The following is a 21,276-nucleotide window of genomic DNA, read 5'->3' on the forward strand; positions in this document are numbered from 1 at the left end:
GAAACCTGGAAAGTAATTCTTAGATGCTCTATATCATTGTGCGCATTGTGTTATAACTCTTAATTTTCCCACTTTGCAAGGTCCTGCTTTACCTAAAAACACCTTCATTGTTGCCATTAACTGGACCGGCATATCTTTTGTGGATGAAAAGGAGAGGGTGCTCCTGGTGCTGTCTTACCCAGAGGTGGTTGGTGTTAACACAAGCAGGTATAGCAACATCTAACTGCCTGCAGCGACTTACAGGTACAGGCTGAACCACAGAAAGATATCTTGAAGACTGGGTTTTGTAATGGAGCAAGTAAAGTAAGATGAGCTGTTGACAGAATGCACATTTACGTTTCCTCAGAGAAATGACTGTGTTTTGTTGCACAGGTCGGAAAAGACACACGGACAAACAGTCACTCTGGCCACGCTGAAGGGTGATTTTGTTCTCAATTCTCCCAACGCTGCCAATATCGCAGACTTGCTGGTCATGTTTCTTGAAGGACTGAAGGAACGGTCACAATATGCTGTGGCTTTGCAGGAAGCCAGTAAGCAGGGTAATAACAACATTATTTTATCTAGTACTTTTAAAAGCAATCATTGCAAAGCACGTCACAATATATTACACCTGCTATAAAATAAAAAAATGCAAACCCAAGAAAAAAAGGAAATGTATAGGGAAGAAAAATTTTGCTCTCTTCGTTTTTTTGTCTCCATACAACCTGGGGACGACCAGGTTTCACTTGTATGAACTGACATCTTGTTCTTCATTAGAGCTGATCAATCAGTCGTTTGTAACAGAGAATCGTGAGGGAAATTTAGAGTAAAAAGAAAGGGATTTGCTTTTGAAACACAGTAGTTTGTTTTTATGTGTGCTTTTTCAGGTCATAATGATCTTTTTCTAATGACATGGGGTAAAACTGATAAAATAATTCTGTAATCTGTATGCAAAAACAATCTTTGATCACCACTTCTATAGGCTACATTAATACAGTGCGAGGGAAAACTATTGCAAGATTCCATTTTAATACAAAGCACTCATAATAAAGCATTCAATTCCATTTAAAGTGTCTAAATACTGTGTGTTCTGGAATGGCTGTAAAATTACAGGACATGCATATTTATAATTTTAGGTGTTATTCCATTTTGGTAACCTAGATTTTCTATGCTGTTTTGGGTTTCCTGTTATGAATACCTGCATGAAGGTTTGACTAGTTTATTAATGACTTCAAATATGTCTCTCTCTCTCTTCAGATGATGCCACTTTTCTGAGTTTTAAGAAAGGAGAACTTATTGTTCTGATCCAAGACGATGAGTATTCTCCTCAGCGTGGCTGGGTAAAGGGTAAAAACGAGCGAACTGGCCAAATGGGAGCAGTCTCTACTGATGCCATTTGTATCCTACCCACTCTCATCAAACCCACTAATGAAGTTCTGGTAGGACTTAACATATGTTGTGTTTGAATAAGATTAACATAAGTAGATACATCACTTGTCAGGCATCTGCTATTGTACTTCTCCTCTAGTAATCAGAACATGTAATAGTTCCAAAAACATAAAAATATAAAAATAACACTAGTTTATTTTTGTGTCTAGTCTTCTCTCATTTTTATAAAACATTATTTGGATAAAACCAACAGCCAACATCTTGAAGATTTAACTTTGTCATATTATTCTCTTATATAACAGACGATGAATAGGTACAAATCAGACAATTAAAACAAAAGCTCTAAGAGCTTAACTGAAAATTAGAATAGTTTTATATACAATATACAGTATTTTGAGATTTAGCATACAGTCTGAAACTGACCCATTGGTTATTTTCAGTCTTCTGTTTTTTACTACTCAATTTTTGAAGTTGTTAGAAAGTGTTAAAAAAGACATAGAAAATGAATCTGTGTTCATGGGTGAGTCAGTGAGGGGCGTAGAGCCACTGCTGATGGGTTTCTCATTGGCTCTGTCTGCAGACGCTGATGACATTATCTCCAGAGCAGAGGAAGACAGTGGCTCAGACTGCTCAAAAGGATGAAGCCACTAATGACCACAGGGTGGCTCTGGTCTCCCTCAAAGAATTTTCCTTTGATTACTTCAGGTAGCCACTTTCATCAGTGGGGCTATACGGTGGGATATGATTTGCTAAGGTTGAGAAATACCAGGTTGTGTGTCCTTCTAACATTAGACATTTTAACATTTGCATTTTTTTCTGTATGGTTGGACTGGCTGCCAAAATGGACCCTCATTCCGCATTTAATCATGGCTTACGTAAGAATAGCTATGCAGAAGTGAAAAATATGAAGTTTTCTTTTGTTTTTGTACAGTTAACCATTTGCAAGACGGCAGGGGTTAGAATACTCTTGATTTTCCTTGGTTTACAAATGGAGCTAAAAAAATACAAAATGTTCCTTTACACTTCACGGGACCTGTGTAATAAATGCATTACACAGGTCTCATCACAGGCGACAGTCAATTATTTTTGTGTGGTTTCTTACCTGCACCCAGTAATAGAGGCAATTTGAGAATATTTTACAACATTAGAAATATTGTTATACTATGTTCTCTCCTCATTGGGTAGATGAAATCCTGAGTTGACTTAACGACTTTATGAATATTTATCTCCACTCTAGGTACTTTACTTCACTATTCCATCCTTCTTCCCATTATGGTCTTTTTGCCCCTCCAGGGACCCCCACAAGGACAATATGAATCGCCCGGTCATGACCAAGAGCAGAGCGCGGGAGAGGCTGTGGGCCAACTCACGGGAGCCCATCAAGCAGCCTCTGCTGAAGAGACTGGTCGGGAAAGGGGAGGTCAGCCACCAGGCCTGCCTGTGCTTCATTGATATCCTTTTAGCCCTGCGAGACATCAGAGAGACAGCACTGCACAGGAACAGTGCTGCGAATGTGTTCAGGAATAGGGTTTTTTAATTCTCACGGAGGAGTGCGTGCTTATTTCACAGTTATTTTAGTTATTAAGAGCAGGCTAATTTTCCTTGAGTGAAAGTGCAGTTCAGAGGCTCAAGAGCAGTATTCACAGCTTTTCCCTTGCACACACAAAATTCAGTTAAAGCAGGGCAGCACAACCCTGAAAGTTGTAGGGCCATCAATCTGATTTTAATGGTTTCATTTGAGCTGAATTAACCACTTTTTGAATACCAAGTGAGTCAGGCACCTACCTTTTTCTAATGACCTGCATGTTGAACTGCATTTTGTTTATAACCTAGTATGTTGAGTTGCAGACCCTGGGTAGTGGATTGTGTGGCACTTGAAGAAAACGTCATGAGGTATAAAACTAAAATGCAGCACCGACATTTTACCAAGAGGTGCTGTTAATTTTAGAAAGGAAGCTGAAACTCCTGAACTTTACTCTGCACTTCCCTCTGAGGTCTCCCCGTAGGAAGCATTTCCATCCACAAAAAGCACTGTTCTTTTCCTTAACATGTTTTCCACCCATCATGAAGTACATGGGAGATTACCCCACTAAGCAAGTCCGCAGTCCTCTGGAGCTCACAGACCAGATCTTCGGCCCACCAACACAGGACGAGGGTCTGAGAGATGAAGTCTACTGCCAGATCATGAAGCAGATGACTGACAACCACAATAGGTACATTTCTAGTCACCACATAAACTTTCATAATTTTTGTTTCAAAAGCCCAGACTTTAAAATACAGCCACACAAACTAGGGCTTGTGTCTGGTGCCAGAGGGTTCCAGGAGTGGCAGAACAGTCTGAGGTGTGGCGATTAGTTCGGCTCCCTCACAGCCTTTAGGCTTAGATTTGATTTTAGATTGGGTCTATGTGGAGTTGTGCTTCTTCTGATTATAGCATAATGGGCTTTCTCCTGGTCCTGCAGTTTCCTCCCACAATTCAGAGACATGCTGTTCAGGATATTTGAATTCTCTAAATGTAATCCCTCTGCCTCACTTCCCAAAAAGTGTTTGTGCTTCCATCAATGGACTGGCATCCTATCAAATGTGCAGTCTCTCCCTGTGACCTGTGTCTGGTGGGCTATGGCTAGCCTACTACGGCTAGCTAAAAAGACGAGTCTTTTATTAAACTGACGAAGATGAATATTTTAAAAACTACAAAAGTCTAATGTTCAATCAATATATCCCCAACAATTTACAACTGACTTTCAAAGAAAATGTTACGTAACACTAAGTCAGCAGCCATATCATCCTACAACTTACACCTGGCGACCCACTGAATCTCAGCAGGTGTGAACCTGGCCAGTTCCTGGATGGGAGACCTCCTGGGAAAAACTAACAGTGCTGCTGGAAGAGGTGTTAGTGGGACCAGTAGGGTGCGCTCACCCTGCAGTCTGTGTGGGCCATATACATATACATTTACAGACACTATACTGTAAAAAAGCCGCAATCCTTTGGATGAGCTGTAAAACCGAGGTCCAGACTCTCTGTGGTCAATAAAAATCTCAGGGCATTTCTCAAAATGTCACCCCGGTGTCCTGGCTATATTTTCCCCCTGGCCTTTTCCAGTCATGGCCCCCTAATACTCCCCATCTGAGTGTACTGTGTGCACTTTGGCTGCCGTCACATCATCCAGGTGGATGCTGCACATTGGTGGTGGTGGAGGGGAGTCCCCATTACCTGTGAAGCGCTTTGTATTGAGTGTTGACTGTCCAGAAAAGTGCGATATAAGTGTAAGGAACTAACGTTTATGGGGCACAACCAAGTTGTTTTAATTTTGGCTGTGTGAATGTATATCTGTGGTTGTATGTCTATTTCAAGCCTTGTTTCAGAACAGCTTCGGAAAGCTGAACTAAAGTTGACCTTAATGAATCTGAGGCTGTAACCTAATTTCCAGAGTTGTTCTATATTATTTATATAAATGTATATAAACAGATGTAATGACATTTCTCTTAAACTGCTATTGTGATTGTCAGTACTTCTAGGAAATCGTTTTCTTATTGTTTTTCACTGGATACGTCTTCATTCTTTTTAAGTGAATTCCATAAAAGGAGACAGGTCAAGAAGAGTGCAACTGTTGTGCACTTGAGCCAAACGTTTTTTTTCTATTGTTAATTTATCTGCACTTCTTGGACAGGCAGTTCAATAAAGAGGGGGAAAGTTATGTGGCAGTGTTGCACTATTTTTTCCAAGCGAGTTTTGGATACAGCACGTTTTAGGTACAATGCAATTGTGCTGTAGTTCATTTTGACAGGTCCTATTTCATTCAGCATGAAACACATAAACCTTCACTACAAAGTGGCATCATGTCCTGAGATCAACGGTTCCTCACACCATCAAGCGTTTTAAAAGCTTTATTAGAAAGTGCTAATTAACTAAAACATACATCTATCATATCTGTTGAGAATACAGAAATGCAGCACTGCTAACGGTCCTGTGACTGTTGTTCCCAGGTACAGTATAGAGAATGGCTGGCAGCTGCTGTGGCTGTGCTGTGGTCTCTTCCCCCCCAGCCAGGCTCTGCTGAAGCACGCCCAGCGCTTTCTGGAGTCACGCCGTAGAGAACCCCTGGCGGCAGACTGCCTGCAGAGGATGCAGGCAGCCCTGAGGTAAGGGAGACACTTGTGCCACACTGCACAACTACCACCCCGCCACGGGTTCTCTGCAGCTTTGAAATTTAAGGCCTGTTTCCACACGTGTTCTGATTTATTCGGTGAATTAGGGAAACGTTCTAAGTTGTATTTGGTCATGTAAAGGCGTGTGCTCTGTTGTGTTCGTTTCTCTTGCCGAGACACTTTCCCGTGCCCTCTGGCCTGCATATGGCTACCCATTCGGCCCTCAGAGGGCAGTCAATGAGTCATTCTTAAGAAACTGTGCTCAGCTGCGAAAGCAAATATTGCAAACTTCTTGCTGTTGTTTGGTAATCGGCACTCCACTGCACACAGCTGCCACATGCAGGTCTTGCCAGGAAGATGTCCGCCATGATTAATGTTAAAACAGTTGCTAGACGCAGCTTTCTGCAGTAGGAGCACAAATCCCAAACCAACGGTGGGATTCCCTCAGTGTAAAGAGGAACCCGTGTCTTTACCCAATCCAGTCTTTTTCTTAAACTGCACGTGTACAATCAACACAAAATCCATTTTGATCATTCAGACCATTGATTTCACATGTCCTCCTATAGTATAGCTCTTTAAGCAGGGGGACAGGGGTGTTTGTAAAGGAAAGATTGTATGTCTAGACATGTCTAGACTGTTCTGCACTTCAGAGAAAAGAGGAACGTAGGAATTGTCAAGAACAAGAGAAGGCTGTTCAATCCCACTTTTCTGATTGGTTGCTTAGTAGCTGAATTATCCAAGAATCCCATCAAGCTGTTTTCTTAAACGGTCCCACAGTGTCAGTTTAACAATATGACCAGACCTTTGTTTCAGACTCCCACGGCCTTTATCAAAAGAAGCATTTCCCTGGTTTTGGTTAGTTCACGTAACTACAGTAATATACTAGTCGCAAAGAGTGTGGTTTTATAAACTAAGTGAGCTGAATGGATTCTGTTTTGTAGGGCTGAGCCAAGGAAACTTCCCCCTCACCAAGTAGAGATTGATGCTATTCAGCAGATGAGCACTCAGATCTTTCACAAAGTGCACTTCCCCAATGACACTGAGGAGGTAAGGATGCTTATGCCCTCACAGCTGTTGAAGCGTAATAATGTTTCTATTCATCTCAAACTAGCCAAACTGATACCGTTTTTGTTTTAGATCTTTGAGGTTGGATCCCACACCAGGATCCGGGATCTCTGTCATGATATTGCTGCAAAACTGAACCTGATATCAGCAGATGGATTCAGCCTTTTCTTGAAAACCCCTGACAAGGTACAACAAAACCCTTTTCTATTCTGTGTCGAGATCATGTTAAAGAACTTCTGTTAATCACTTAGCCTATCAAGTAAAGTGTTTTTGTAGATCAATGAAAAAAAAAACAATTTTCTAAATTTATCAAGTTTAGAAACATTGTTCAAGTAGGCTGCAATTTGTGTCTGATAAGCCCTACATTAATGCTAGACTTTTTCTACTGTGTTCAGGTGCTCAGTTTGAATGAAGCAGAATACTTCTTTGACAGCCTGAGACAAATAACCGATTGGACCAGAAAAGTGAAAAGAGTCAAAGATGGTAAGAAATGAACTGCTGAGTTTAGAAGAAAGTTACAAAAAGAGAAAAACACTAAAACAACCTGGTGTTTAGAACAAAATACAGAAAGTCCATTTCAAAAACGTACTGAAATACAATTTAAGATTGTGTTTCGCACAATTATTATTTTTTAAATTGGGCCGAAGGAAGCAACTTGTTTGCACAAGTCTAGATTCAATACTAACAAATTATATTTATCACTTTTTTTTCCCAAAAGCTGAAATGTGCCAATATTTTGGTCACTATAGGTATATATAACACAAGACTTAGATAAGGGACACAGAAAAACTTGGGAATCATATAACTCTTTTTTTAAAGTTTTAGCATGAATATACAGTATACTGTACATGTTGAGTGGTTATATGCTAATGCAATCAATGCAATCTACTATGCCCATGTATTACCATCCTGGTGTCTGGCTGAAGGAAGTGCTGTGTGTTTGATGTGCAGGAGGACCAGTAAATGTGCCTTACCTTGTGTTCTTTATGAGAAAACTCTGGTTCAATGTGACCCCTGGAAAAGATATACAAGCTGACATCATCTTTCACTACACACAGGTGATGTATTTAATCTTTAATACTAAAACCCATATATGCACTATCTTTATATTAGAAAACAATGTGAAAAATGGCTTTATAGGGAATAAGGAAATGTAGTATTTATTTCTTTAGCAGACTCAATTATCCATGGTCCATACCATTTGTTTTTGATATTGACAAAAACATTGCATCTAGCATACAAAATATATTATGAGCTTTTTTGTGAGCTGCTAACAGTCTTTATCTGTAAGATTACTTTTGGCTTAAAACATTTTGTGAAAATAATTTTTTCACTTTTTCAAGTGTTCAGACCAAAAACAAAATGAGTGTTTTCATTCTGTTTTACAATTGTGTACCAAAACTATGGTTAAAATATTTTTTTTATATTTGTTTTTTTGCAACAAGAAACGTTTGGGTTTTATCCATTTTTTGAATATATAAAATATATATGTATGTAAAACCTCCCTTCAGGCTGACTTGAGCCTTTTCTGTATGATTCCATAGGAGCTGCCAAAATACCTGCGGGGTTACCACCGGTGTAGCAAGGAGGACATGATCAATATAGCTGCCCTCATCTTCAAACTGAAGTTCAACAATGACAAGTCAGAGTTTGTCATGATTCCAAAGATGTTGAAAGAGCTGGTTCCCAATGACCAGCTCAAACTCATGTCTGCGGAGGAATGGAGGAAGGTGGGAGATCAGAGTTTGGTTTCTGAAAGAAACTACAAATGGGTGCCCTCCATCCCTAATTTGTGAGAACAAGTCAAACAAAAATAATGGGGAAACACTTTTGTCACTCTGTCCGTCTTGAACGTTTGACTAAATCCAGGAAGGGGGCCCCATGATATAAGTTTTACATCTAGGGTATAAGGCACATGTTTGAATGATTTTATCCACTGAGAGCTTATAACAAGTTTAACAAGGTGAATGCTTTTTTAATAAGGGAGGCACCACAACTCCTTCTCCTTGGTTCACTTGGTTATCTTTGAAAGAGGTGGCTGTTAAGATGAATGTATGCCCAGACAGAACAAGAGAATGGGAAATCTCACCATTAGAGGAATAACAAACAAGCAACCTGTTCATCTAAAATAAGCAGAATCAGTGGGTTGTGCCTAAAAAATGATTTTGGGGGGGAAAGTGATGATGTTTCTCTTCAGGAAAAATATAACACTGGGGTTTGACATACCTGCTCCACAAGCTGTTCTTTCACAATGTAAGCATGAATATCCTTATTTCTTCAGAACATAATTGCTTCCTATAACAAGCATGCTAGCCTGACAGTGAATGACACAAAAGTGGCAATTCTGAAAATCATCCACCGATGGCCCACTTTTGGATGTGCTTTCTTTGAAGTGAAGGTAGGTTTGCACTAGGACGTTTTAGATATAGCCATTGCAGAAATATTGCATTTTGAGCCTCGTTCACGTAAGGGTCAAATCAATCTGCATGTTACTTATTGAGTAGTTGACCTACATATTGAAATAGAAACAGATGCTTATGAAGAAAATGTCTTATTGAAAATAAAAATGCATCTTAGAGTAATGTAGAAGAATTTAAATGTAAAATAATCGTAAAACATCTAAAGTCTTCAAATACTTTTAGAATTGGTCAAACAAAATTACAATTCAGATATACTTTATCCACTATCCACTGCATAGTGAGGTCGTCATCCAAAAGCCCACAATCATGACCAAGATCAGGACTATGATCTCTGCTAAGGAAAGCATTTTAATAAACGTGTGGCACAGTGAAAAATGGCATGGTCTTCTTTTTCAGCAAACATCTGAACCTGCTTTTCCAGATATCATAATGATAGCTATCAGCAAACAAGGAGTCACACTCATTCACCCCAAATCTAAGGTGAGCTACTGTTGTGTAGTTGTTTCTTAATCCAACCAGTGCATTAGTATTGGGAATAATGAAGGTCTTGTGAGTTGCAAAAGAGTTGGATATACTCTCCCTCTTTTTACTTGATTACTCTGAAGGTAATCTTTCACTAAAAGACATCTACCAAGAACACAGAATTTTATTTGTCTTCATTTTGGTTAATGAGAGTACATACTGAGCGACCAACCTGATGTATGTATATTCTTTTTATAGAATTAATATAGAACAATGAAATACAATTATTAAATTTACTGGGAAAATGTATTTTGTTCACAAAATTAAAATAAAAGTTTGAGAGAATGTATAGTACATTTAACAATTTCTTACACTGCATTGTTTCTTGTATGGAATCTCTTTTATCAATCTTTCTATTTTTTAGGATGTCCTGGCTTCTTACCCTTTTAACAAAATAGCAAACTGGTGCAGTGGAAGTACCTATTTTCACATGACCATTGGTAATCTGATCAAAGGAAACAAAATTCTGTGTGAGACTTCATTGGTAAGAGAAACATACTCTCGCATGCTGGTAAAATCAGCTCTACTGATGTCATTAGTGTGTATAAGGACATAGGAAAGGCTACAATGGAGTCTATTCAGCTCATCGTGGTATTTGGTTTGGTACCATCTTATTGCAATGGTTTCTAATCCCAACCGGAGTATCACTGTGTCTTCTGGACTTTGACCTAAATGAAATTTAGGGCTAATTGATTACTTAATTGACCTGATCCTTGTTTAGGCTTAATGTATGATTGACTTGTTTCTGTGCTCAGTCCTGGGATTCAAAAATACCTCACTTTGAGGTTACTGTTTCCAACAGCTTCAGAAACCAGAAGCTAAGCACTCTCTCCTCAACTTGTTTACCTTTATTTCTGACTAGAAATTCTTAATATTTAAATAATTTATGATGAACAGACAGGGATGCAAATGTTGACGCTTGCACAATGAGTTATTGAACCAATCTGTTACATTTCAGGATATACATCTGAAATAAATTTTGAAAGTCAGAAACTGGTATCAGGTTGATATCTATTACAGACCCTATTGGACCTTTTAAAAGCTGAAAGCAAATTTTCAATATTCCCCAGTAGAAAATGTACATCAATTAACCTGTGGTGGAATACTTAAATGAGTAAAAAACTAGAAGAGACTGTGGTCCTCCAGGAACCTCTTGCTTATTGATCACAGGATTTTGTCGACCTGTTTCTTGATAGAGCTGTTTCATGGTTGTGAAGTTTTACATACATCCCCAAAGCCTTTTGTATGAAGAAGTGCTTTATTATTTCAGTCCTGAAAGCACTTCCTTTTGGTTTCTACTTGTACTAGTTTCACTCTCGGTCCTGAAGTAGAATATCTTGGTTCACTCTTGGTCTAGTATTGTAGCCTCTTCCATTCAGGACTAAAGATTGAAAGTTAAGTACTTTTTGTCTTTATTTATATTAAGGGTTACAAGATGGATGACCTTTTGACGTCATATGTAACGATGTACCTTAATGAGAGGAATGCTGTCCACGCCAGGACAAATCGCTTTCCTGCCTGAAGATAGAGAGACCTCAAGTCCTGCGGGGATACAAAGGCAATGACATAACATCCGCTGATGTTATAGCTGTGTCAATTGTGATTCAAGGCTAACTGAATTAAACCGATTGTGTGAATGTTGTTATATGACTTTTGTATAAATCACATTTAACATAAAATAACACACATTTTCACATGGCTATAAACACATATTTAAGGTGATTTTCTTAAATTAGAGAAAGTATTCTTATTTATTGTATTGACAAGAAGCAAAGAAAAAAAAATCTCTTATATGCAGTAGTATGTTTTTTTGTCTGTATAGAAAAAGTACATTTTTTAAATAACTGACATTTTAATTTCACTCTTATGTCATAGTTTTCATGAAATGTTATGTTTTACTCTAGCAATTAAACAGCTTAGCAGATCTTTGTTTTATCAAAAGAGAGTCTCTCACCAGAACATGAATTCAAAAAATCTTAGAACTCCATCTGGATCAACATTGTTCATGTTATTTGTAATTTAGCCTTTACAGATTAATGCTTTTGAGTATTATTTTATTAAAACTGCTGTCTCTATAGCTGCTTTTAATGTTTAGTATCAGTAACCCCTTGCACATATATTTCTTTGTTCTGCATGAAATATTGTATACTGTAGTTACTCAGATACTGTAAGTACAGTCATACCTATAGCTGTGGATAGTCTGTGGCAGTAAAACATTCGGATGAGGTTAACAAATTGTCTGAAATAGTGGTCTTAAGTCTGTCAGTTGGTATATACCTTCATATATTTCTTTTAATCCATCAAATCCTAAAGGAACTCAGTAGTGCCACAAGGAAAAATATCTCTGGAGCTATTTCAAGATAAGGAAAAGATGCTGTTTAGGGAGTATAGGAAGAGTCATGTGATACATTTGAAGGGAAAGGCTTGAATGCCAATGTACTGATGCTTCAGATCGAGACTTCTGAATACCTGTTAACTACATAGAGGTTATTAACGAAGCTTTAGTTTTTTACTCTTATTGCCAGTTATGTTCATCTATACCATGCTCTCTTCAGTACTTTACCCCTTCTCCTCAGTTCAGAACTAGTTTTATGATAATTATTTCTCATTACACTGTTCATCAAAACAATTATTTATTCCCTGTGCATATTGCTCAGTTCTTTTTTATTCAAGGAAAAATGTCTATAGAGTGCTGTCTTACATACACTTGTGAAAATTTGAATAAACATTGCCAAAAATGTCTGATGATGTCTAACTATTGATGTATGTTAAAAAGTAAGGGTTAATTTATTCTGTAACAGAGGATAGATGTGACATCTCAAATCAGTCATGCAGCAGATACTTTAGATTTATTGATATCAAGATGCATTTCAGTTTTCTATCACATCTCTTTCGCTTCATAAAGTAGAAATATTTAGACCCTCTCAAAGAGAACATTGAAAACATTCCTTCATTTTTGTTTCCAATTTTTTTTTCTCTGAAGCTATTGATTTTTGTTACGAACTGGCTCCATAGTCTTGGCTGTACCTATCTTCTGCGGAAACACGTTTTATTAATCTGAATCACAGAATATTCCATAGTTCTTTTGCACACAGTGTAGAAATGTGCTTCTAACTAAGGGAAAAGTTTAACATTTTTTAATAATAAATTAATAATAAATTATGTTGTAATTTTAAAAACAACAAATCACTTGTTAAATGATGTTCCGGTGCAGTATGTGATCTTAAAAGCTCCTAGTTTTTTTGTATTTTCCTTCTCACCTGATGACTTTCATTAAAGAGCTTTGATTAGAGAAATCTGTTAGTCCCTTTAAAAATATTACAAAATCATCTGTGATCATTCTACAAGGGCATTAGGGTGAGAATTTTGCAGCTTTCGCGTTTTTTCCTTTAAGAAGGATACAAAAAGTGGAAATCGTTAAATCAATTCAGCTTGCTTATGTGGATTCATTTTCTGTAAATACCTTTGAGTAAAAAGTAAACTTTCTAGAGCTTAAAAACAGTCCCCATTTTGTCTTAGTGGTTATTATGGTTTCATAATGGGGTGAAACATCAACACTGTTGATATTTGCGTTTTTTGAAGTTTTATCTGATGTGCCTTGTTATATTGAAAGGAAATGTGGAGATAATTCAGAATTAGCGGTTAGCAGTATAGAGCCTTTACTAGCTAACTTTTCTCAGATTGTCTCAATAGAACAGTGCTTTTATTCAAGTCACTGAATCACATTAACATAAAGATGGGGCTAAGCTGAAAAAATAAAATGAAACGATGTGTAAGATGTGCAGCTGTGATCTTCTATAAAAGAAATAACTCTGCTTTTTAATTTTCCTCCACATCTGTCTGGTGGAAATGTGACTGATTATCAGTGGCCCAGACATAAGTCCTCCCATCAGAACCTAGCTAACAGAGCCCCTGTTTCTTTCAATCTTCTTTTCTTTTTCTCTGTAGAGCACAGGGGGCTTCTTAGTTTAAACCTTCTATGAAGAGTCATCTTTGTGGCTTTATTCATAAACCGACCAATTAACAACACAATCTCCCTTCTATTTATTGATATAGAGGAAAAAGGCGTTATCACAGAGGCTTTTGGAAAAAGTCTAGGCCTTGTTGCCATGGTGCTCATTGGTATGGAGGCACGCCATTCTTTTTTTACAAAATTAAATGAATCCCTTCTCTTGACTCAGGCTATTGTCAAGCATTCAAGGCACAAGTGGTCCTCACAGGCAAAGGGATGGTGTAAAATAGATGAGGTCAAAGTTTGCATGAGAGCCCCCTTTCAAGACCTCTAATCAAATTTGAGAAGCAACAGAACATTCATAGAGCTACGGTTTCCCAAATCAGCTCAGAATTTCTTTCTTTAATGAAATTGTTTTCACTTGCTGAAGGAACTCATAGGAGGATATGTCTTCTATCTCTTGCCTTATAAACGTGATAGAGCACATTGCATTTATTTCTCTCGTTGTAATTTTCCCCTATTCACAACCTCTGAGCTGCTGTGTATTATCTTGGCTCCACCACCAGCTGTTGTTAGATGAACGCCAGCATTTCGCAGTGAGATATTTACACCCTTGGAAGCTCTATTTCAGCAAAGCTTGAGAAGGGAATCATCGTGATAAGTAAGTGCCCTTGTTTGTCTTTGTAAACTGGTTAACTACAAACCTTAAAAATTAATAGAAGCTGAAACAATGCAATTTTTGTTACCAGTCCTGTGTTGTTGATATTTAGTTTTCATTTTCTAATGACTATCGAGGAGAACAACAGTAGAGTTTGCATTGAGGTGTCCTCAAAGTTTGCAGATATCTGAAGTGTGCATTTGTCTTGTTCTAATCATCTTGAAAAGTGCTTTTCTTGTCTCTTCTGATAGCTGTAAGTGCACTGTGTCATTTATAATAAATTAAACTGAATTAAATCCGTATGATTTTTCTTTCAAAATCATATTCTCAACTTTTGAAAGCAAGGGAAGCAGTGAGTTAAGTGCAGTAAAATTACGAAGTCAGGGTCTTACAGTTACTAGTGGAAAAACGGAATTTGTCAGATTGTTATGTTGATATTGCAATATTGTAACTTGTAGACTTGTGTTAATTGTGATATTTTTTACATGATCTGTTATTACCATTGGCATTTGTGCACTTTATTTTGCAGTCTAGTTTACTGGTAACCTAATTAATAGAAATTGTCTGTTTCCTCATTTACACTGTCCCTGAAAAATACAGGGTGGTTTTCATTCAAAAGGTACAGGACAGTTCTAATCCTGCTAGCTTGACAGAGAAGCTGCAGCTGAAGCACTTTGCCTTCTTACATGTAGACTTTACACAGGGAGAAGTAAATACAGTACATGCAGCAGATGGTGGTGGTGATTTTTGTATAGATGTTAATAGAATGTAAATCATGTTGTAATGGAATTTTTCATACTCCAATCTTGCCTGTCAGAATATGTTTTACAGATAGCAGAGGTAAACACTTGCTCTAAACTAGAAGGATTGATATGGAAATATATTGCTTCACCGAACTACTTACCCTAGCTACTGGAATACTGCCACAATTTTACATCTGTTGTGCTATTTATGGTCTCAACAGTCTCAATTTGCCAAAATGTACAGAGAAAAAAATAAAAATGTACATTTGAAAAACATTTGTTTTAGTCAACTATTTGTTTCTTCATTTAGATAAGAAGAGTTATCTTGTATATAAAAGCTAATATTATCAGATATACTGAGAAATATGTTATTTTCAGAAAAAGAGCAGCATGAGTTCTACATACAATCTTGTGTCCAGCCGATCCCTATTTTTTGCCTAAATTGTAAAGACTGTTGCGACATGTGATCCACTGATTCTCCCTATTTAAGAAGTGCATGCCCTTAAGAAAGTACTATTTAAATATTTCTTCAATGTTTCTGTGTGTCAGAGATTTTCTCTGTGGCACTGCTATTTTTCCTGAAATGTTTCAATACAATTCATGGATAAGTCTTCGACTTCATAACTAGTTCTCTCCATTGATGTACAGTATCACTATCTTTTGGATTATTTTTATAATCGAATTCAAAGCCAAGAACAGTTAATGTTACCCACTGTGTCTTACAAAAATAAAAGCAACACTTGAATAATACACCCTCTCCTAACCTTGAACTCTGAAGTCTCCCACCCCTGCTGCTGATTAACACCTGCAACACATAACAGACACTGCCTCCTTATTTTCTAGCCAATTTATTAGATTAAACTTAAGCTGGCTGTATTTCTTGAAGAAATAGAGGACGAAAACAATATGTTCACTGATTTTAAGTCCAAAAGATTTAGAATATGTGGTTAAATATGAATTAAAAGCAATACTATAGTGACAATGGTGATGACTATATCAAATCTCATGAGTATCGATATCTATGAATAATAAAAAATAACAAGTATCATGCATCTAGACCTATGTGATACATAGAACTAATAATTGGACAAAAGTGTTTTAGTGCTGAAGATTTTATAGCACATTTAACATCATTTGACAGTCTGTGACTAATTATGTATCTACAGCCTTTAACAGTTAGCCACCATGAAGCTGAAACACCTTCTCAATAAACAGAATTTGTTTGGGAGCACAAATAAATCAAGTGACTTAACATCTCAAGCATGGTGAACTGTATGGCCATTCTGTTGAAAACAGAACATGAGAGAGGGGACAATCGTCTTACAAGATAGCATGGCTGACCAACACAGTATCTTATCTGCAAGCACACATCTGCTCTTCAGACATGTGTGCATTCCCATGGGGTCTAAACATCTCCTGTTACCACACTTGTCTGACACAGTGCTACACACTTTGTATGAACATATAGGCCATTACAATTAATTTACTGTAGGTATAACTTTAGGACCATTCTTGAACAACCGTTTAATGTTACAGGAATTATGCAACTTTATTTTGAGAAAAACAAGCATGGGTTGAATTTAGATCCCAACAGAATATTTATAAGATATTTTTGGCATTTGTATCAGCTGCTAATGAAACTGCAGCTGGGAACAAGTGGAGATGTTTACAACCTCTGTCCTCCTGTGTGAATGCTCCTCCTTTGGAAAAACTGTGGAGGTCTTATTGAGGTGGGAGAAATACATTTCATGGGGATTTAAGAATCTCAGGCAGACCATAAGTTATAATATAAAAGTAAGAATTCATAGTCAAAGTATCAATGATACTGTTCATATTTCCTTTCCATAAATCAGTGTAGCCTTTTCAATTCTTCCCAATTTTCCATCTGTCCATATGCACTCAATGCACTTTCTTTATTGCAAAGGCATGTCTTTAGGTTGCACACACAGTTGTCGAATAAACATTTCTCGACCATGGTATGATGTCACTTGCCAACAAGACTGCAGAACTATTTTTTTGGATGCTGCAATTTACTTTTGAGAAAACTATCAATATCAGAGGGAGAGGCTAATTAGAAAGATCTTACCAGGATATCAATGAATAAAAGACACAAAAGTAGTTTTGATATTTCAAATGGTTTCCATATATACGGATTTTTGTAGCTTCACATTTCTTAATTTTCAGATATTTTACTGGTAAAGAGAAACACGTTGTTTTCCTTCAGCAATTGTCTGCATCTCATTTCAGGTAGGAGACATGAACTCCTCATCGGTGGAAATCTCATCTATGCTCCCCAACCAGTCATCTGAGAGCTGCAGCGCAGAGACGGTGGTGGAGAATATCGTATTTGGAGGATTGTACATAGTGGTTTTCCTTCTGGCTCTTACTGGCAACGGGCTGGCACTGTGGATCTTCTCTCGACAGCATGGCACTACTTCCCCCTCTAACGTGTTCCTGCTGCATTTGGCCATTGCTGACCTCTCCTACGTGGCGATCTTGCCTCTGCGGGCTGCTTACCACCTGACAGGAGGCCACTGGCCGTTCGGGGAAGTGCCTTGCCGTGTGGTGGGCTTCCTCTTCTACGTCAACATGTACGCCAGCATCTATTTTCTTGCGTGCGTGGCCGGGGACAGGTACTTGGCGGTGGTGCATGCCGTGCGCTCCTTGAAAATCCGCCAGTCCCGTTACGCCCACACCGTCAGTCTTCTCCTTTGGATCCTGGTGACCGTATCAATGGCCCCTCTGCTGGCCACCCGGCAGACCATCCAGAAGGACAATCTCACCGTGTGCCTGCAGCTGTACCGCGAGAAAACGTCACATCGGGCCCTCGTCTCCATCGCCGTGGCCTTTACTCCGCCTTTCCTCGTGACGCTCGTCTGCTACCTCTTGATCGTCCACAGCCTCCGCCAGGGGATAAGGCTGGAGACTGGTCTCAAAAGCAAAGCTCTCCGCACCATAGGCCTGGTGCTGCTCATCTACTTGGTCTGCTTTTTACCCTACCACGTCAGCCGCGTGATCTATATTGTTGTGCACGGCCACCCGGGGGTGTCCTGTCAGACTAAACGAGCCCTAATGCTGGGGAACCGGTTGACCTCTTCGCTCACCTGCCTGAATGGCGCTCTCGACCCCCTCGTTTACCTGTTTGGTGCAGAGAAGTTTCGGGATGTGTTTTGGCAGATGCTCTGTGGGAAGAAAGCAGGGTGCTCTGGAGCTGCCAGCGGGGAAGCCAAAACGACACACGAGAGCTCGCTGAGTGCCAAGTCCGAGTTCTGATGTGATGGACCGTGTTTTCGCTTTGCTTTCGGCGCCCTCTCCCACCCCTGAAAGAAAGAAACCCCCCCCCCTCTGTGAGATTTCTTTATCCATTGGAAAAAGAAATTTGATACCATGCTGACTCAGGTAACATTGCATTAAGAATGTGTTCCAAAAAAAAGAGTCTTATGTTGTTTGATATACGTTTCTCCATTTAAAACCTCAATGAGAAGATCGCTGAAAGTAGCAATGCTGATCCCCTGGTGCAAGTCAACTAAAATTGGGAAAAGAGATCAAGATATTGCTGTTCTGTGTTTTGTCTGCTTCCTAGATTTGCCAGCAACAAAGCCAATCAGCTGAAAAAAACATTTATTTCAAAATTAACAGCAACACCTGCTCATTCTTTTAGCCAAAGAAAGAGTGTTCACAATGGCAATTTCAGTCTTACTTTCTTTGTTGCCATGTTTTTGACAGTAATGTCCATCTATCTGTACATCATTAGACAGTGGATAATGACGGGTTCTTCTGCAGAAGCAGAATGTTTAGTGTGATGCTTTACCTGTTGTGTCTGAAGCATATTCTATTATTCTTATTTTTAATTCTTATCTGCCTTCAGCACTTGATTCAGAAGTAAAATATTAATTAAATCAGTGGACAAAGGGACAATAATGCATTCTCTGTGTAAAAAGCATGTCTTTTGTAGAAATACTGGATGTGGAGGAGTAAAGTTGCCATTTTGTTTTGTGAAATTTTTCTCCTATGACTTATAATAGTTTGTTTTATCTAGTCTTGGCATATACAGTCTAATGTGAAATTAGATGAGTGTTGATGTATACTCTCTTTAGTTTTTATCTGCTTATTCTCACCATATGTTTTTATAACAGCATTCCCTAAAACAGTGTGGATATATCAAAGTGAACATTTATTGCAGTAATTTACATTCTTGCTTGCACCTGCATATTTAGAAATGCAAAATGGCTATTTGTGGTTACTCTTATTCCTTTCCCAAAAAATCATCTTTCTTCATGGGAATTAACAGAAAACCCAAACCCCCCAGAGGTCTCTCTCCGTGCATCATTTTCTCACAGCTACAAGTTCCAAGGTACAAACTAAACTGATTTTAAGAATATGGAACTTCTTTAAATCCAGGTGGATGCTGCACATTGGTGGTGGTGGAGGGGATCCCCATTACCTGTAAAGCGCTTTGAGTGGAATGTCCAGAAAAGCGCTATATAAGTGTAAGCAATTATTATTAATTATTATTAAATGAGATTTAAACATACTGTAGTTCCTGTTTATATTTGGCTTTACTGTGTCACCTGTTTTTTATTATTTATTTCACTTTGTCCCTGCTTTGATCACTGTATTGTAAAATATTAAATATTAAAATATCATAAGCAACTGTGTTTATATTATTAATTAATGAGCAATTTACGCATTTAACTTTGTCTTGCTTCCATTTATAAAAATCCTTGCATACTGAGACAGATTCCCTTTCTAACCCCTTGAAATAATATAAAATAAATAAACACTGCACCTGAAAAAACCCTCTTATGACCAGTAATATATAGTGGGATTAAAATGCAATAAGCAGTAGTATTGAATACTGATTGCATCTTTAATACTTTTTATCATTATTTTTAGGTAGTTCTATTTAGCAAAGCAGTCATGATGGTGGTCATAAACTAGAGTGGCTTGCAAAAGTATTCAGACCCCGTGTACAGTTTTCACTATACAAGTAGCGCTTAGTATTTGTTATATACACAATCTACACCACAAGTTAAAAGCAAAAATAAAAAAATAAAAAGATAATATAAAATAAATATGAAAGAAAATTTGAAAAATCATGTTTCAGGAATCAACAAATTGAAACACTTTGCCCAAAATTCATTTGGGTGCACAAAATAATCTTAATGAAACACACAAGTGAAGCACTATGTCTATGTGCAATAATTGTGGATCACATGACAAACTCCTTATTCTTTGAGGTTACTTGGTCAGGTTGTGAGTTTCAGGCAAAGACTCAACTATGAAGACTAAAGAGCTTTCAAGGCAAGTCAGAGAGAAAGTCACCGAACAGCAGAGGAGAAGGATACAAAAATATCAAAGTCTCTGAATATCACTGTGACTACGGTCCACTTGATCATCAAGAATGAAAGGAGCATGTTACCGGCCAGACACTGTCCCTTGAATCTGAGCACCTGGGCAAGGAGAAACTAATCATTGAGGCCAATGACAACTCCAAAAGAGCTGCAGCCCTCCGGGGCAGAGATGTGAGAAAATGTGCTCAGTCAACAATATTCCACTCCCTCCACAAAGCTGGCCTGTATGCAAGAGTGGAAACCCATTTCATATCCCGCATGGGCTTTGTAACACAAGCACCTGAGTCATCCTGCAAAAATTTGGCAAAAGGTACTGTGGTCAGATAAAACCAAATTGGAACTTTTCGGTCTAAATGTATTATGTTTGTCAACAACGTCCATACAGTCAAGTATGGTGGTGACAGCATCATGGTATTGCTCACCAGGGACTGGAAAGCTCATCAGGATTGAAGGAAAAATGAGTGGAGAAAAGTACAAGAAAATATTGGTGGAGAATATTTCAGCCTGCTAAGGGCTTTAAAATTGGGTGGATATTTACCTTTTCAGTCTGCTTTACTAGAGTGGTTTAAGAAAATGAAAGTTAATATCATTAATATCAAAATAGAAAGTTAATATCATTGAGTGGCAATTCCCAACTTGAATCCTATTGGAAATCTGTGGAAAGATTAAAAAACTATTGTCCATGATAACCTTGAGGGAGCCTAAGCAAATGGCAAATCTGCTAAGAAGAATGGGCAAAAAATGCACCAAGCCAGAGTACAAAGTTGGTAGTAACCTACCCAAAAAGACATGCAACAGTAATTGCTGCCAAAGGTGCTACTACAAAAATATTGTGTTCAGGGTTACAAAAACTCATGCACTCAACATATTTTGGTTTGTTTTCTTAGTTTTTAAGACATTGACTGTAATTTATCTTTACCCTTAGGAGTCTTTGTTTTGAGCACCCAGATTTTGAATAAAATATTAAGTCCAAAAAGATGTGTATAGATCATTGTGTAGTTTCACAAAAACAGACACCTTAGGAAGTGTCTGAATACTTTTGC

General features: G+C 38.0%; 2 protein-coding genes across 2 annotated transcripts in view; both read left to right on the plus strand.

Annotated features, from left to right (window-relative positions):
• LOC102698440 (unconventional myosin-VIIa) overlaps positions 1-13,030 on the plus strand; it is a 34,264-nt gene extending 21,234 nt beyond the window's left edge. The window contains exons 33-48 of the mRNA XM_069197240.1: positions 81-207; positions 373-539; positions 1,237-1,418; positions 1,949-2,073; positions 2,662-2,819; positions 3,428-3,581; positions 5,358-5,513; positions 6,461-6,566; positions 6,657-6,770; positions 6,980-7,067; positions 7,536-7,642; positions 8,129-8,314; positions 8,866-8,982; positions 9,401-9,484; positions 9,891-10,010; positions 10,953-13,030. Coding sequence (XP_069053341.1) covers positions 81-207; positions 373-539; positions 1,237-1,418; positions 1,949-2,073; positions 2,662-2,819; positions 3,428-3,581; positions 5,358-5,513; positions 6,461-6,566; positions 6,657-6,770; positions 6,980-7,067; positions 7,536-7,642; positions 8,129-8,314; positions 8,866-8,982; positions 9,401-9,484; positions 9,891-10,010; positions 10,953-11,048 — 2,087 coding nt within the window. The 3' untranslated portion in view covers positions 11,049-13,030. The remainder of the gene's footprint in view (positions 1-80; positions 208-372; positions 540-1,236; positions 1,419-1,948; positions 2,074-2,661; positions 2,820-3,427; positions 3,582-5,357; positions 5,514-6,460; positions 6,567-6,656; positions 6,771-6,979; positions 7,068-7,535; positions 7,643-8,128; positions 8,315-8,865; positions 8,983-9,400; positions 9,485-9,890; positions 10,011-10,952) is intronic.
• An 87-nt stretch (positions 13,031-13,117) lies between these two features.
• Positions 13,118-19,522, plus strand: gpr17 (G protein-coupled receptor 17). Its single transcript, XM_006637655.3, has 2 exons — positions 13,118-14,139; positions 17,127-19,522. Exon 2 carries the CDS (start codon positions 17,136-17,138, stop codon positions 18,150-18,152), a length of 1,017 nt encoding a protein of 338 aa, XP_006637718.1. The 5' UTR covers positions 13,118-14,139; positions 17,127-17,135; the 3' UTR covers positions 18,153-19,522.
• The last annotated feature ends 1,754 nt before the right edge of the window (positions 19,523-21,276 follow it).

This window comes from Lepisosteus oculatus, chromosome 13 (assembly GCF_040954835.1).
Source record: "Lepisosteus oculatus isolate fLepOcu1 chromosome 13, fLepOcu1.hap2, whole genome shotgun sequence".
Classification (NCBI taxonomy): domain Eukaryota; kingdom Metazoa; phylum Chordata; class Actinopteri; order Semionotiformes; family Lepisosteidae; genus Lepisosteus; species Lepisosteus oculatus.

Bases quoted from the DNA above. Each gene is read 5' to 3' on its own strand.
- gpr17 (XM_006637655.3), top strand. From the start codon at position 17,136: ATGAACTCCTCATCGGTGGAAATCTCATCTATGCTCCCCAACCAGTCA.